This window comes from Leucoraja erinacea, chromosome 30 (assembly GCF_028641065.1).
Source record: "Leucoraja erinacea ecotype New England chromosome 30, Leri_hhj_1, whole genome shotgun sequence".
NCBI classification, from domain to species: domain Eukaryota; kingdom Metazoa; phylum Chordata; class Chondrichthyes; order Rajiformes; family Rajidae; genus Leucoraja; species Leucoraja erinaceus.
The window spans coordinates 8,600,499-8,617,122 of record NC_073406.1 but is presented as its reverse complement, the minus strand read 5'-3'; the positions used below and the strand labels follow the sequence as shown (position 1 = coordinate 8,617,122).

Genomic DNA, 16,624 nt, shown 5'->3' with positions numbered 1-16,624 from the left:
TGGTAGAAAGGTACAGCATGTTGTCCCTGAATTTAAGATGCACCAGTCTAAGGAGCAAATATTACTCCACACAACATGCCCACATTGTGTACAGAGGCTTGCAAAATTACTGCAATTCCAGGATTCATGCTAAATTGTCTAATCTCTATCATCGTCTGTGGATTTGGATTGTTTTTAGACTTTTTTGTATCTATTGGAACAACACTTTGGGAGATTTAAATTCCAATTGCTAAACCTTTCCATGTCCTTTTGTTTTTTGGCCTAACCTTCCAGAGAATCTGGTGCTGTAGAGTTTATATCTAAAATTACTGACATTTGTAACATTTAGACCGCTCAGAATGACAGTTTCGTGTTGAACCAACACTTTTTGTTTTCCTTGATTCTTGTGTATATAAATATTTTTAAAGCTTGAAATTGCACAGGGAATTAATGGATGAGAAGTGTGCAGCGCAGGAGCTGATGTGGCTGGAGGGGCTGTAGAATCAATGCCAGATTACATACTTATCCTAAAATGTGACCTTTCAGTTTGAAAGAGACTGTTTCACAACTGTCCAGTCCACACATCTTTGCTAATAGGTGTTTAGGGATATTGTGCCCTTCTCCCTTTTAACTTTCTACCACAAGGGCAAATAAAGACCAAATCCCCTGTGGGTAACCAGTATAATGGGCACAAACCAGCAATGCATACATGTTGAGTGAAAAATGTTATCCTCTTGCGTTGCTGTTATCAACTGTAAGCTTGTTTGTGAACTGCACCATGCCAGTAATTATCTAACATGACCCACATGTATTCAAATGTTGATACTTGAACCAGGACACAGGGCAGGAGCACAAGTACAGCATAGCTGTATAAGTGTGTTGGGAGACACTCTTGTGATTTCAGCAGCTTTAATGGTGTTGAACAGGCATGTCATTGCCAGTGACCTTGGGTTACTGCAACATCACTGCAAATACCCAGAATTGTGCTTTTCCATGTCAGCAGTAAAATCCAGTAGTAATTTACTCAGGAGGCATTCTTCAATGGAAAAGTCTTGTTTCTCTGTGTATCGGTGGTTCTGCTACAACACGTGATCTGGCTGTAATGCACAAAATGCTTGAGTAACTCAGTGGTACATGCAGCATCTCTGGAGAGAAGGAATGGTTTTGGGTCGAGACCCTTAATGTCACCCATTCCTTCTTTCCAAAGATGCTGCATGTCCCACTGAGTTACTACAGCATGTTGTGTTTATCTTCACTTTAAACCTGCATCTGCAGTTCCTTCCCACACATTTGGTTAGAATGCTGTTCATTGGGAAAGAGAACACCAATTGTTACCATGGAACTTGACCAGCGGCAAAAGAAAAGCTTACGAGAAAAACAGAATGCGGTGAAATCAAGAGTGAAATTGGTATGCCATCACTTCTATTGACATTTGAGCAATGCTACTCCAATTAAACAATGTAACAGGACACAAAATGCTGGAGTAACTCAGCAGGTCAGGCTGCATCTCTGGAGAACATGGGTTGGTGACATTTTGGGTTCCGATGTGAAGCATCACTATCCATGTTCTTCGGAGATGCTGCTTGACCCGCTGAGTTACTCCAGCACTTTGTGTCCTTTTGTGTAAACCAGCATCTGCAGTTTCTTGTTTCTCCATTCTAAACAATGTAACATACACTCTTCAGTATTTTCAACTTGCAGTAACAAAACTTAGCTATCAGACCTATTTTTGAAAATTCTACAGGAAAAATAACTTTGCTACTGCAAGTCTGATACTCCCTAGCCTCTCACCCACTTTGACATCATTCTCAATTCCAAGGTTTCCTTGGAACTCAACTATCGTGTTATTAGCAGAACTACCTGTACATTTAAGTTTCTGAATATTCATGGAGCTTTGTGGTCACGGGTAATGTTGTGGTTACAAATCCAGAGGCTTCAACTGGCAGTAGTAATTGGAAGGATGAGTTTAGAACAAAGCACAAGAGACATTGTGCAATCATTTTTGGCTCTATGCTTATTCCTATAGTGTAATCTATACACGATATATACAAGGTTAATGCTTTAAAATGAAATTGAGAGAAAGCCCATGCAATTTGTAGAATTTTCTATGAAAGCCAGTCATCAGAAATTGTGCAAATGGGACATGCTGCCTTCTATCAAACATGGTAGCACTGACCCAGAACATCAGTCATATATATCTGCCTTTCCTCAACTAAAGACACCTTGTGCTGAGTTTTACAAACTCCTGATTCTGCATCACACGTTAATGTTGCATTTGTTTTTGTAATAAAGGTGAACAAAATAATTATTTGTAATGCTGTTTCTTCAGCCCTCTTCACTCTGGGGAAAATGAATCAAATAAAACAACTGGCCTGATCACACAACTGTGTTTATTATTTACATCATTAGGCAGCTTCTTAATAATCAAAATTGGTGGAAGCTTTTGCACTTCTCCCCATCCATCTCCTGCACTTCTGGTCAGCACAGTCTAATGATTTTAGATGCATGACCTCTTTCCCCAATTCCATCCTGGGGAGCCGATGACAAGTCAAGGAGAAAGTTATTGTGCTTAATTACAGACTTGTTCACAGCTTAATGTGGCACCCAGAGCACAAGTGTTCTTGGGATAACTGCTGAGAGATATTATTAGGCCTGTTTGTTCATGTCGATTGACTATTTCACATGACCTAGAATGGACAGTGCTCCCAAACTAATTCTTCCAAGGTGAAGGTTGGCATCACTCAATATGAACTGTTGGCAGGGTAGTTCTATAACAAGATACTTGTGGTTGGTGGAGCATTTGGCAGCCTCCAACAATTGGTCTAGAAATGCTGTCAGTTCTGTCATCCTAAACGTAATGTCGCAAGTAGATTAGTCGTTGGGGCTGGAACATCTCCCGGCAAAGAGGACATTCTGCCTGTAATTAAAAGCAAAATATTAAAATGGCAAGTCATAGTTGCTATCAGACCTTGATCTGCATTTTTAGTGATGTGTAGATGTGTAGATGAAGCAGTCATTGGATTTAGACCCATCACTCCCTATTTAAAAATGAACAAATATAGTGGTTTGAGGCACCCTTGCTAGAATACGCAATAGTACTTTCCCTGTAACTGCTTCAAGGCCCGAGATATCTTGACATTCTAGTTTAGTGGTTGAGCTGGAGTCCTCAGTAAATGTGGATGCTGTAGGGAAGTGAGCATTATTGAACTGAATAAGTGTTGTTAGCCAAGTCTGTACACATACAAGGAATTTGCCTTGACGCTTTGCTCACAAGTAACAACACAACCTGCAGTAAACAATTAAGAAAACAACATTATATTTTACACGTGAAGAATTAATTAAAATACCAGAACAAAAGGAGGCTGCAGACTTTTGGCTGTTGGGTAGAGCTACTGCTCGTGGAAAAAAGCTGTTTTTATGTCTGGCTGTGGCAGCTTTGACGGTTCGGAGTCGCCTTCCAGAGGGAGTTTGATAGTGATATTTAAATCCAATACTAGAATCTTAAATAAAGCTAATTGCAAAGGCATGAGAGCACAGCTTCAAAGTGCATCATGAAAATTAAATGGCAGATGTATATTTAAAGAAATGCTTGAAAATTCTGAACCAATAAGAAATTCCAAGGAAAATTTATTTAAAAAAAAATAATGATCATGGGAGGATAGCTGAAAAAACTGATGCCAGAAATCTGGAATAAACACTAAAAATACTCAACGTCAGGCCACGTACGAGCAGTCGTAAGCATTTAGACCAGTGGTTCCCAACGTGGGGCGTACGCCCCACAGGGGGGCAATTTGATTTTTATGGGGGGCAATTGAGCGCGACTGAGGAGGTCTGGGTCCAAATTTTCGATTTTTATTTTTTGGGATTTTCCATCAGGTAAACATATGTAGTTTATGTTTCAGATGTTATTTTGACTTTTTAAATTATAAGAATTATATATCACCAAATGGGGGGGGGCGCATCAGGATATTAGAGGTGATTAGGTGGGGCATGGCCAAAAAAAGGTTGGGAACCACTGATTTAGACCGACCTTTCATCATGATAGTAATAATAATAATGTTCAAAACAGCAACATATCCTACAATTATTTTTCATAAAAAGGGGCAGCACAGTGGCACAGCGGTAGAGTTGCTGTCATACAGCGCCAGAGACCAGAGTTCGATCCTGACTACGGGTGCTGTCTGTACGGAATTTGTACATTTTCCCTGTGCCCACGTGGGTTTTCTCTGGGAACTCTGGTTTTCTCCCACACTCTAAGGATGTACAGGTTTGTAGGTTAATTGGTTTTGATAAAAAATGTAAATTGTGCCTACTGTGTAGGATAGTGCTAGTGTACGGCTATCACTGGTCAGTATGGACTCGAGATGCTGAGGGGTTTGTTTCGCACTGCATCTAAACGAAACAAAACAGCAAAGTATGACCAAAAAAATTGTTAGAAAGATATTTTTTTTTTAAATGGAAAATGGAAAAGTTTACTAGCATGAAAGAACAATAAATGATCAGCTGCAGGCATTCAAAAGTAAAGAGGCATGATGAATATTGGGGTAAGGTGGCTTAGAGGTCAAGAAGATAGGGAATGGCTGACATGTTAAAAGAGTACTTTGGTTCTGCAGCTGCAGTCTTCCTAAACATTCTCTTTTCTGAAGTACATACGGCTCAAAAGTAACTGTTTAACAGAGCTTTTGGCAAAGCAAACTCGTAATGTATCCTGATACACTTGACGTCAAATGTCAAACAGCTGTTGTTTACCCACTTTTGTGTTGCACCATTCCGTGATGCACTCCCAACAGAAGAGGTGGCCGCAAGGCGTCGCTGTCGAATGCCGTCGTTCTTCCAAACACAGTATACAACGGGAGTTGTGGACTGGGAGATCCTGCGAGGAATTTCTGCGGGCAAGAGCAAACCAAGCTTCTATCAGTTCACAAAACAATTTTAAACTATTCAAAAAAAGTTTATTTACGTTGTGGAACAATCAATACTGTGTGCTAAATGTTATTCCTTAATCATATATCTGTACACAGTAAATGGCTCGATTGTAATCATGTATTGTCTTTCTGCTGACTGGATAGCACGCAACAAAAACTTTTCACTGTACCTCTATACACGTGACAATAAACTAAATTAAACTGTAGGTAAACGGGCACTATACAAACATAGTTCTAAAGCAACAAAGGAGTTTTTCAAAGCTAAAAAATGGTCCATTCTTGAGTGGCCAAGTCAATCACCCATTCTGAACCCAATTGAGCATGCCTTTTATATGCTGAAGAGAAAACTGAAGGGCACTAGCCCCCAAAACAAGCATAAGCTAAAGATGGCTGCAATACAGAGCATCACCAGAGAAAACACCCAGCGACTGGTGATGTCCGTAAATCGCAGACTTCAAGCAGTCATTGCAAGCAAAGGATATGCAACAAAATACTAAACATGACTATTTTCATTTACATTACATTGCAGTGTCCCAAACATTATGGTGCCCCTGAAATGGGGGGGACTATGCATAAACAGAGCAGTAATTTCTACATGGTGAAACCAAAATGTAAAAAAATGGCCTGACAATGTGCACTGTAACCACATGTGATTTTTTTTCTATTAGAAATCTCATATTGTGGAATACAGAGGCAAATAAATAAATGATGGGTCTTTGTCCCAAACATTATGAAGGCCACTGTATTTCTATTATATTCAATTTTACAGTAGTTACCCTTCTCTTGAACTATTATGATTGACTAAGTGGAACCGCGGTGATCACATATCGGCCCAGACGGTCTCAAAGGAGGGGTGATGGCCATACCTCGAGCAGGGAAGGTTGCGGTGAAGTTTCCACTCCTGCCTGGCACGATGCCGCTGCCTGTGACTGTTCACCTGCATGATGAGCATCAGTACCAGCTGCAGCAATGACACCTTCCCCAACAACTCGTAACTCCACCGGATTGCAGCACTGTCACAAAACAAGCCACGCACGCACAGCTGCACCACACAGAAGCAGAAAGTGTCAGTAAAATGGCCGAGTCAGTTATACACAGCACACCTGTCAATACTTGTATCCACACTCACTGTCGTATACCCACAAAGCCCATACTTTAGCAGTGAAAAATACAATGAAGATGCAACGCAGAAGGGTCCTGTCCCGAGAACATCACCTGTCCATTCTCTCCCCAGATGCCGCCTGCCTCGCTCAGTTCCTCCAGCACTCAAGGATACAATGGACATGACTAGGTGATCTTGCAACCAATGAATTCAATTCAATGATTGAAGTGAGAGGACTGAGAGGTGGTGGCCAAATACACAACTGGCAGGAGATGGAGGCCTAAGAACATCCCATCCTCAAAGACAGGGCCAAATACAGAAGTGCTAAAGACAAGGCTGAGGACTTCACAACCATGTTCAGCCAACACCCTCCTGTGGTCCATCACAGGTGCCATTAAAAGTTTAAAAAAGGGAAGATGCTAGAAATCTGAATTAAAAGTGGAGAATTGGGGAAACATTCGTTTCCCCATCTTCCCTTTTTTAAACTTTTAATGGCGCCTGTGATTGAATTGAATTGAAGTCAGGCAGTTACTGTGGTAAGAGAAACAGAGTTAATGTCAGGTTGAAGACCTATTGTGATGGGATGTAATTTCAGAGTTGGGTATTCTGTGGCATTTGATTCATGATTCATCTCCTGCCCTCCCACCATCTGCAAGGCAGAGGTAAGGAGAAGGTGGGCAAAAATGCTAGAGAAACTCAGCGGGTGAGGCAGCATCTATGGAGCGAAGGAAATAGGCAACATTTCGGGTTGAAACCCTTCTTCAGACCCGAAACGTTTCCTATTTCCTTCGCTCCATAGATGCAGCCTCACCCGCTGAGTTTCTCTAGCATTTTTGTCTACCTTCGATTTTCCAGCATCTGCAGTTCCTTCGTAAACAAGTAAGGAGATGTTGGAGCACCCTCCACATGCACAGCTGATTGCAGCTCCAGCAACTTGAAGGCACAAGGCAATCCAAGACAAAGCACCCAGCCACCTGAACATTTATTCCCTGTATCACTGGTCCAGTGTCCACCATCCACCAAATGCAGTGTAGTTCACCGAGACTTAACGGGACATCACCTCCCAAACCTGCAATCCCTTCCAACAAGGACAAGGGTGACAGTTGTATGGGAACACCATTCCCTGCAGGTCTCCTGCAAGTCACACACCATTGTGACTTATATCATCAGTCCTTCAGCACTCTGGGACTATATTCACTAGTAGGAGTGCAGCAGTTCAAAAAGATGACCCACCATCATCTTCTCAAGAACAATTAGGCATGGGCAATAATCTGTGGCCTTGGCAGCAATCTTGGCCGCCCAATAAGATAGGTCAATAAAAACGCTTAATTAGAACAAGGATCCTCTCTGTTTAGAATGTAGAGCCGTTACTTTGTACACTGTGCTGGTGCATTGCCTTCTGACCTTAATGGACTGGCATATTGACAACTTACATAGGAGATGCTGGTGAATCTTTTGGCAATGTGGTAGTAGGAACCGTTGAGGTAGAAGATGCCGAGATGCAGGCGGTGGAGGAAGGAGACCACCTGTCGCAGGAGGTAGATGGCCTGAAGCAGCGCTTTCCTCTGCTGATCGCTCAGCCTACTGATGGCGCTCTGCAGCCGCTGGGAGAATCTCGATCTTGCTGGGAGCCATCGGGTGTCCTGCGGACGGAACCCCTCACTGGCCGTCTGCAGGTGCAGCTCCAGGCGGACGAGTCCTCGGTCCAGCAGGTAAGGAACACATGTGTGAAGAACGATGAGAGCGGCCCGTCTGCCTCGGGAAGGCACCCGCCGCCCACTGGAGTCCACCTGGACAATGTTAACGTACTCCTCACCCAGTGTCTGAAAACCTATAGACGGAGCATTGTAATAGTTACCAGGTGACCCACAATCACACACCCAAATGCTTCCATTTATATAGCAACTGTATAAAATCCTAATATATTTCAAAGGACAACCCAATCACACCTAAAATTATGAATAAACACAAAATCCTATATCAGACAGCAATACGGGGTTGCATCTGATCCACCGACCATCAGCAATGACTTAACTGAACAGCAGATCAGACCTGAAGAGACAAATAATCCACGTCTACCGATAACCGTTGTCTTTGTCCAGCTGACAAGGTCTGGACCACTAACTCCAAAACCCAGGGCACTGGCACTGGCAGAGTCAAGATGGATTAGACTTACATCTGAGGAGGGTGCACTGTCGGAGGGCAGCACTAAAGTCAACAGAAATGGGTAGTGCACCCACAGCACACAGTCAGACATGATCTTTGGGGTAAATCATGGGGCAAAGATGCAAGTTAACACTTAGAAACAGGCTTGGAAACAAGTAAACCAAGTAGAAACACCAAGACAAGGGCCTCGCTGGAGTTACGGGCAGAGGCAGCACAAGGAGCAGACATTATGAATAGAAAGGACCAAGTGATTGCATTTTGGGCAGAAACAATGGTGCTAGTTCAATGGAAAAAAATCTCAGCAACAACCAGCAGTAATTGAACCTGACCTGCAAATGTAGTTAGAGAAAAGTACGCCAACTCCACCAGTAACTCGACCTCCTTCCTCCATTCCAGCCATCGCCTCGCACCTGTACAAGGGAAACAGTCAAATTAACTGAGAATCTCCCAAGCTAAAGCGCACAAGAGACCACGAAACACTGAGTGATACACACATTCCAGCAAATGCCTCCTGGTCACTGATGTTCTCAGGTTCAGGAGTGGAGCAGCACATTCGACATCTGTCAAAGTGCTGGCAACAGACGGGTATGGACAAGTCTTTCAAAGCGTGTGGTTATAATGTAAAAGGAAACCAGGGAGATTGTGAAGCAACAGAAGAGCATTGCGTGAGGAGAGGATTAGATTGCAGAAAAATGAAGGAATTGAATCAGAGTCAGTAGTAGGGGGGGGGGGGGGGGGGGGGATTATTGTACAAATGTTAGTAGCGAGGCCAAAGTTCGGAATCCTTTGTCACAATACCAATGAGACACTCAGCACAAAGCCACAAAACTAAGCATTGTGAACTCAGATCTTGATAGAAGAGAACAAAACACTATCCATTGCGTCCCATCTCCCCACCACGGCAAAATAAATCAGACACTTGCAAAATAAACATTAACCAATTCACTGGAAAGATCTCAAACAGAATGCCCACAATAAATCCACCATCTGAGACCAAGTCAATCCCCCACCATTTCCCAATCCAAACAGGGGATTTGGGAGAAGTACTGATCTTACCGTTGGTGGATGAATCATGAATCAGAACGCTAACAGCTGAATGAATTACAGGGAATGAGTAAATTTCCCTGAGGTTTTTTTTTTGCACAAACCAAAAGCTTATACACACCCACTAAGCTTTGATGGGTCTTGCTCTACCGACACCACCTAGCCACATCCCCAGTTCATAAGTACAGGTGGTCTCACCAGCAAAGATCTGGAAGACGTCACTGGCACAGCTCCGTAGGGAGCCTAGGTAGTACTCATCCTTCTGGTTGGAACGAATGAAATGAGGCTGGTTGACTGGCAGCACGGCCATCAGCGACTCTGCGGGAGAGCACACAACATTAAAGAGGCTTAATTCCAAATCTGAACCAGGCCACATGCAAGCCCGGTCTTGCATTGGATCCATGAGGAACTTTAAGCCAATCCATGGCATCATTAAAATCACCTCTTTCCACATTGATAATTGGCCCGACTCCACCCCTCAATTCAAATATTGTTGGAAACTTCATACATGTCATTATTATCCCCAGACTGGACTAATCTCTGCCTGCATGCGATCCATATTCCTCCATTCCCTGGATATCCATGCGCCTCAGTAACAGGATCACCCAGGAAAGATCCAACCAATCCCAGGGAGAATGTGCAAACTGTATACAAACGGCACCAGAGATCAGGATTGAATTTAGGTCAATGGAATTGTGAGGCAGCATCATTGCCTGCTGCACCATTCATATTTCATATTAAATCATGTTGACCAACCACGTGTGGTTAACCTACTTTGACCAAGTATTGGCCATTTCAAAGGGCTACCAATGGATCGACTGGGCTTATTTTCACTGGAAATGGATTGAATGGGCTTATATTCACTGGAAATGGATCGACTGAGCTTATATTCACAAATGCATGGATGAGAGGGGATCTTATAGAAACATATTAAATTCTTAAGGGAATGGACAGGCTAGATGCAGGAAAAATGTTCTTGATGTTGGGAGAGTCCAGAACCAGGGGTCACAATTTAAGAATAAGGGGTTGGCCATTTAGGACTGAGATTAGAAAAAGCTTTTTCACCCAGAGAGTTGTGAATTTGTGGGATTCTCTGCCACAGAAGGCAGTGGAGGTCAATTCACTGGATATTTTCAAGAGAGTTAGATATAGCTCTTGGGGCTAACGGAATCAAGGAATATGGGGAGAAAGCAGGAACGGGATACTGATTTTGGATGATCATATTGAATTGCGGTGTTGGCTTGAAGTGCCAAATGGCCTACCCCTGCACCTAATTTCTATGTTTCTAAATGCTTGATCACTGCATTTATTCAAGGGTACACCCAATGCGCCAAAAGGTAATCAAAGATTATGGGAACAGTACCAGATCCATCATGGTCTTTGATGAATGGCATCATGGGCTCCAGCGAGTGCTGACTAAACCTTGTAACCCAGGCTTGAGTTATAGGGCAAGGTTGGGTAAACTGGGACTCTTTTCTATGGTGCATGTGAGATTGAATGAGGAGATGAATAAGAGGGGCCTCGGGGACAATTTCTTCACGGGTAGTCCCTATCTGGAATGAGCTGTCAGGAAGCTATGGAGGTAGATATAGTTACAACTTTTAAAATATATTTGGATAGACATATGAATATGAAGTGTTTAGGAGGGATATGGGCCTCTGCAGCCAGACAGCAATGTGCCCAGAATGCCAGCTTGGTCATCGTGGACATGGTGGGCCAAAGGGCCTGTTTCCATGCAGCTTGGAAGCTCTGTGACTCTTGTATCCGCGTACTGAACCCATATTCACCGAATTCCCACCTTGAGATCAACCAGTGCCTTCACCTGCAAGATCCAATCCTTGGAGTCTGATGAGGGGTCTCGACCCGAAACGCCACCTGTTCCTTTTCTCCAGAGATGCTGCCTGACCTGCTGAGTTACTCCAGCACTTTGTGTTTGTCCAAATCCTTGGAGCTCTGTCCGAGACTTCTTTCTGGATTCTTGGTCTGCACTTTGAGAGACCCCGTGTCAAACTGTGCCTGGTTTACCCTCCTAGGACCCACTGGTTGCACTTTTGTCCGGCACTCAGTGAGCCGCCATCAGGGGCGATGGATGAGGAGGCCGCGGGGGTAGATTGTGGGGGAAGCACAGTAACAACGGGCCGAATGCCCGCCCAGACCAGCCCCTCGCACCAAGAGCAGCCACTCTGCGCCGATCGCCCAGGCCTTGCGTCGCGACGTCGTGACGTACAATCTAACCGATCAACAAATTAGCTTTGACTCATAAAAACGAACCAATGAGCAGATAGGTTCCACCCGTCCCCGTCCTATCAACCAATCGGCGTCAACATCAGCCAACCAATCAGCACCAACCAGCCAATAGCCAACCAATCAGTAAACAGAACAGGCACCTCCAGCAACCAATCAGTGCCAAACATCTACCAACCAATCAGTACCAAATCAACCAACGGCCATCCAATCAGTGCCAAGATTCATCAGCCAATCCGCGCCACACCCGCCAGCCAGCCAGTCAGTGGCGCCGGCAGCGCGCGGGTTGGCGGTTGGTTGGAACAAACTGCCGTCAAACAGGGTAAGAGATGGGGGAGGGGGAGGGGCCCGGCTGAGGAAGGCACCCGCCAGCAGTATCTTTGCTCGCCAGTGAGGGCGCTGCCTGAAACTACAGGACACACACAGGGGAATGTGGAATGAGGAGGAACATATTCCAGCCAACTAGGTGGAGGATCCATCTGACCCCCGGGGTGATACAAAGTCTTTATTTGGCACATATGCAACTGCACAGTGAAATTCTTTTTGCATATAATTTAGCAATGTTACAAAATTTTGAGATTTTAAAAATCAAGTCTGCAATTTATCCCATCAGATAAAGCATAAAAATAAGTTTTGAAATTTGACACCTACTTCACTTCAGTATTAACTCAGTTAATTAATTAATTAATTAAATCAATTCAGTATTAAAAAAGTTATGGCTATTTTCATACTCGGAAATTAGCATCTTGTTCCCTATTGCTTTTCCATTGACTTAACACAAAAGCTGTGATCGAGGACAGTCGAAAGCCCATAACTTTCTTAAAAATCAAGAGAATTGAATTAAATTTTCAGTTATTATTGATTGAAGCATTCTGAAACAAATATAAAACATCTTACTTGGATGACCTGAAATTAAAGCATATAATTAGCTAATTGTAGTTAATTACAAAATTGACCGTTGTGACGGAAATAGTAATAAACAGACAGACTGCCTTAAATTCAAAAATGTGATATTCTCAAAATCAGAACTTTAATATTATTGTATTATATGCTGTAAGTCCGTAACAGATAGGTAAAACAAATTACAATTTCTAGCAATAGACCGAGTCTTTATGGAGAAGATCAGTTGCTAGCTCGTACATTGGCATACCATAATCATCACACTCCTCAGATTGTAACCAATACGCAACTCTGTGCACCTTGTTTTTCCTCAACTTTTCAATTTTGGCATTGTAAACTACAAGTTTTTGCTCTTCAAACCACACATGACATGCTTTTCTGCCCACTACTTTCCCATTAAGAATGTCCTGCAGATTCCATTTCTTAAGAAAAGGATTTTTTTTAATAGCCTAAGTATCCAAATAACAAACTAATCCCATTCACACAAGAACTCGCAATATAACATGATTTTTAAATCTCATGGTCATGGATTGTCATAGAGGAAGTACATTCTTGCCATAGAGGGAGTACAGAGAAATTCTTGCCATAGAGGGAGTACAGAGAAGGTTTAGCAGACTGATTCCTGGGAAGCCAGGACTTTCATATGAAGAAAGACTGGATAGATTCAGCTCGCACATGCTAGAATTTAGAAGATTGAGGGCGGATTTTATAGAAACTTACAAAATTTCTTAAGGGGTTGGACAGGCTAGATGCAGGAATATTATTCCCGATGTTGGGGAAGTCCAGAACTAGGGTAGTCACAGTTTAAGGATAAGAGGGAAGGCTTTTAGGACCAAGATGAGAAGATCATTTTTTACACAGAGAGTGGTGAATCTGTGGAATTCTCTGCCACAGAAGGTAGTTGAGGCCAGTTCATTGGCTATATTTAAGAGGGAGTTAGATGTGCCCTTGTGGCTAAAGGGATCAGGGGGTATGGAGAGAAGGCTGGGATGGGATACTGAGTTTGGATGATCAGCCATGATCATATTGAATGGCGGTGCAGGCTCGAAGGGCCAAATGGCCTACTCCTGCACCTATTTTCTATGTTTCTATGAATTTATACGCCAGATGGAAGGAATTTAATGTTTAATTCCCATAAGTTGATTAACTATCTAGAAACATCCACTCAATATAATTTTTGCTCAATACATGGGACTAAAACTGATATTTAGTATAAAAATATTGACTATGGGTAGACAATAAACCAAAATATAGACAATTTAGGTGCTCTTATGATATGATTGTCCAAAAAAAATGAGCATTTAAATCATCTTGCGAGTGGGTTTTTCTGAAACGCGATCAATTGGAATGTTGCATTTGCGGTGAATTTGAACCACATATCGGTAGGAAAAACACTACCGGTTCGTATGGGGCCCAAATCACATTTTCGCATCGTAAAATTTGATTAAAGCCATCCCAAGAAACAAGATTATATGTAAAATAAACGATTTACATTTTGTTTAGTTCCGTTCATGCGATACGTCATGTTGTAGGCATTGAGGGCGTTAGAAGTCGCTTTTTATTTTAATGTAATTATTCAATTGTCTCACGATTAAATTTTTTAAAAAAAATCCGAAACGGAGGTCGGATCGATTTTTCTTCAGCAGCTAGCAGCCCGGGGAAGTCCGCCTCTGATAAGGGGTAGAAAACCGCAATTTAATCCCGCCCCCCCCACCTCAAAGGTGCCAAAGTTGCGCACACGGCCAGTGGCAGAACTGCATCGCCGCTGAAGGTAAGTTTTGTAACATCGCTACATATATTACACATGCTGGCGCCACCATTATTCCTCTCCTGTCGGCCCGCGCCCAGAGAGTAAATGTTATAAATGGTAATAAATGTAACAATAAATATGACGTTCAAAAACAGTCGAATGGTGCGAAGGTTATCATGCAATCTGAAATTGCACAAAAATAGCCTGAAGACACTGAATGAGGTTGTGTTAAGAGTAACGTGACAACATCTGACAGCAATTGGTTGAGAAATGTAAAAAAGCCTAGCGAGGGCAATTGTATGTCCGTCACATATAGTACAGAAGAATTTATGATGAGAATTAGAAAATGTCAAGGAATTAAACAATTTCTGTTCTGTCTCGACTGAAGAAGACAAAATTCTCCGAGACATTCTGGAAAGCCAAAAATCTTGTGGCAATAAGAACATAAAATAATTAGTCTGAGAAAAGGAAAGTGGCTGACTGAATTAAAGAGTCTGAAAATGGAAAAATCTTGATTATCTGCATTTAAAACTTTGGAAAAAGGTCACTGTGGTATTTCGCGATGCTCGGGTTATCATCATAAATTTTGGAATGATTCCTGCAGATTAGAAGGTAACAAATGTGAACACACTATTTAAGAAAGGAGGAAGAGAGAAAAGAGGGAATGCACTACAGTTACTGCAGCTCGGGGAAGGGAACTCTGAAGGAATTTGAAAATTACTACCAACAAAATTGAGATATGCAAGAAAAATGTGCTCTTACAGAATTTGAATGAAAGAAACACCTAAATAAATACAGATTGCGAACAAAACACTAAATGTTGTCAATTTTTGTAAAAGGTTCACGTTACAAAAAACCAGGGTGCAGATATTTTCTTGGAACCCTAACCCCTCCATAATGAAGTGTTAGTGTGACATCAGTGTTGAGGAAATGATGGAACCTATAATAAAGAATGTGAAATTTGAAGATATTGAAAGGTTGGCATGGGCATGGTAAGCTTGCTGTATGACTCGTCAACACACTTAGAAGATAATAATATGTTTGAGCAGAGTCAACATAAACGCATGAACGGGAAATCATGCTTGTCTAATCTATTGGCGTTACTTGAGAATGTATCCAGTAGAGTAAATGAAGGGGAATTAGTAGATGTATTTGTAGTTCAAAAGGCTTTTGGTAAAGTCGCACACAATAGGTTGTTGAACAAAGGTTGTTGGGGCATGGTTTAAGACTTCATTGACAGATGGAAAATAGAGAGTAGGGATAAATGGATTAATAAAAGTTAATGGCTACCACACGGATCAATGTAAGCGCCCCAATTATTCACAATCTACGGTATATTATTGATTTGACTGAGGAGAGCAAGAGGGATTTTTCTACAATTGCTGATGGCATTAAACTAATTGAGCAGTTAGAAGGCTGAAAGAAAGCTTTAGAGGGATATACAAAAGTTATAGCATGGGTAATTGTGAAAAATGAGTTTATCTACTTTGGTCGAGAAAATATACATGTTGAGCATTTATTTAAAATGGTGTGAGACTGAGAAATGTTGATGTTCAAAAGGACCTTGGTCTCCTTGAGCATAAATCACTGAAAGCTAATGTGCAGATACAGCCAGCAAATCAGAACGCAAAGAGTAGGCTGTCTATTATTGATAGATAATTTGAATATGAGTAAAGATGTCTAACGACAATATATCCTTATTCATCTTTGACTTCATTTTCCTCCTCAATGCTAAGGGATTATCTAAGAAGAACTACAATTAAATATGGGAACAAAAACAAAAAATGCAGAAAAAGAATTAGCAGGAATGGAATTTGTTAGCGGTTTAGTTACTGGTCGCTTCGAAAACAAAGATTTATAGATTTCTGGATATTAAAGAAATCAAGGTCTGGGGAGGAAGGAGGAAAATGGTGTCCTGAAAACATTGAGCCATGATCTTGTTGAATGGCAAAGCTGGCATGTGAGGCCAAATAACCTCCTGTTCCTGTTCCCTATGCTCAAACTCCAGACACTAGGAACCCAGGTGCTATCTGTACGGAGTTTGTACTTTCTCCCTGTGACCGCGTTGTTTTTCTCCGGGTAATCCGGTTTCCTCCCACATTCCAAAGACGTGCAGGTTTGTAGCTTCATTGGTGTCTGGAAATAGTAAATTGTCCCTAGTGTGTACGATAGTGTTAGTGTACGGGGTGACCGCTGGTCGGCGTGGTCATGGGGGACCGAACGGCCTGTTACCATGCTGTATCTCTAAAGTCTAACATCTAAAGAATCAGTGCCGTCTCCCTCTGCCACTGGATCCTCAGCTCTTTGACCCACAGACCTCGCTCAGCGAGAAAAGGTGACCCAATAACATTAAGGCACGCAAGATTGCATTCTCAGCCCCCTACTATACTGCCTCTATATTCACAACTGTACGGCCAAATTAATTCCATCTACAAGTTTGCAAATAACAGCACTGTGGTAGGTTGCATCATGAACAATGATGAGAAGGAGTACAGGAAGGAGATAGAGAACTTA

The 16,624-nt window shown here is 42.3% G+C and overlaps 1 protein-coding gene across 3 annotated transcripts; it reads right to left on the bottom strand.

The window, feature by feature from the left end:
* Window positions 1-2,351: 2,351 nt before the first annotated feature.
* On the bottom strand, window positions 2,352-11,443 carry pex10 (peroxisomal biogenesis factor 10). 3 transcript variants are annotated; one of them, XM_055659373.1, is made up of 7 exons: window positions 11,015-11,443; window positions 9,415-9,534; window positions 8,502-8,582; window positions 7,440-7,837; window positions 5,771-5,946; window positions 4,733-4,865; window positions 2,352-2,896 (listed from the first exon to the last, which is right to left on the bottom strand). In XM_055659373.1, the coding sequence occupies exons 2-7, from the start codon at window positions 9,524-9,526 to the stop codon at window positions 2,828-2,830; spliced, it is 969 nt and encodes a 322-aa protein (XP_055515348.1). In that variant the 5' UTR covers window positions 9,527-9,534; window positions 11,015-11,443; the 3' UTR covers window positions 2,352-2,827. The 3 variants fall into 3 exon arrangements, with proteins under 3 accessions (XP_055515348.1, XP_055515347.1, XP_055515349.1); XM_055659372.1 differs by having other exon boundaries at window positions 11,039-11,442; XM_055659374.1 differs by lacking the exon at window positions 5,771-5,946 and having other exon boundaries at window positions 11,039-11,443.
* Between the last annotated feature and the right edge of the window lie 5,181 nt (window positions 11,444-16,624).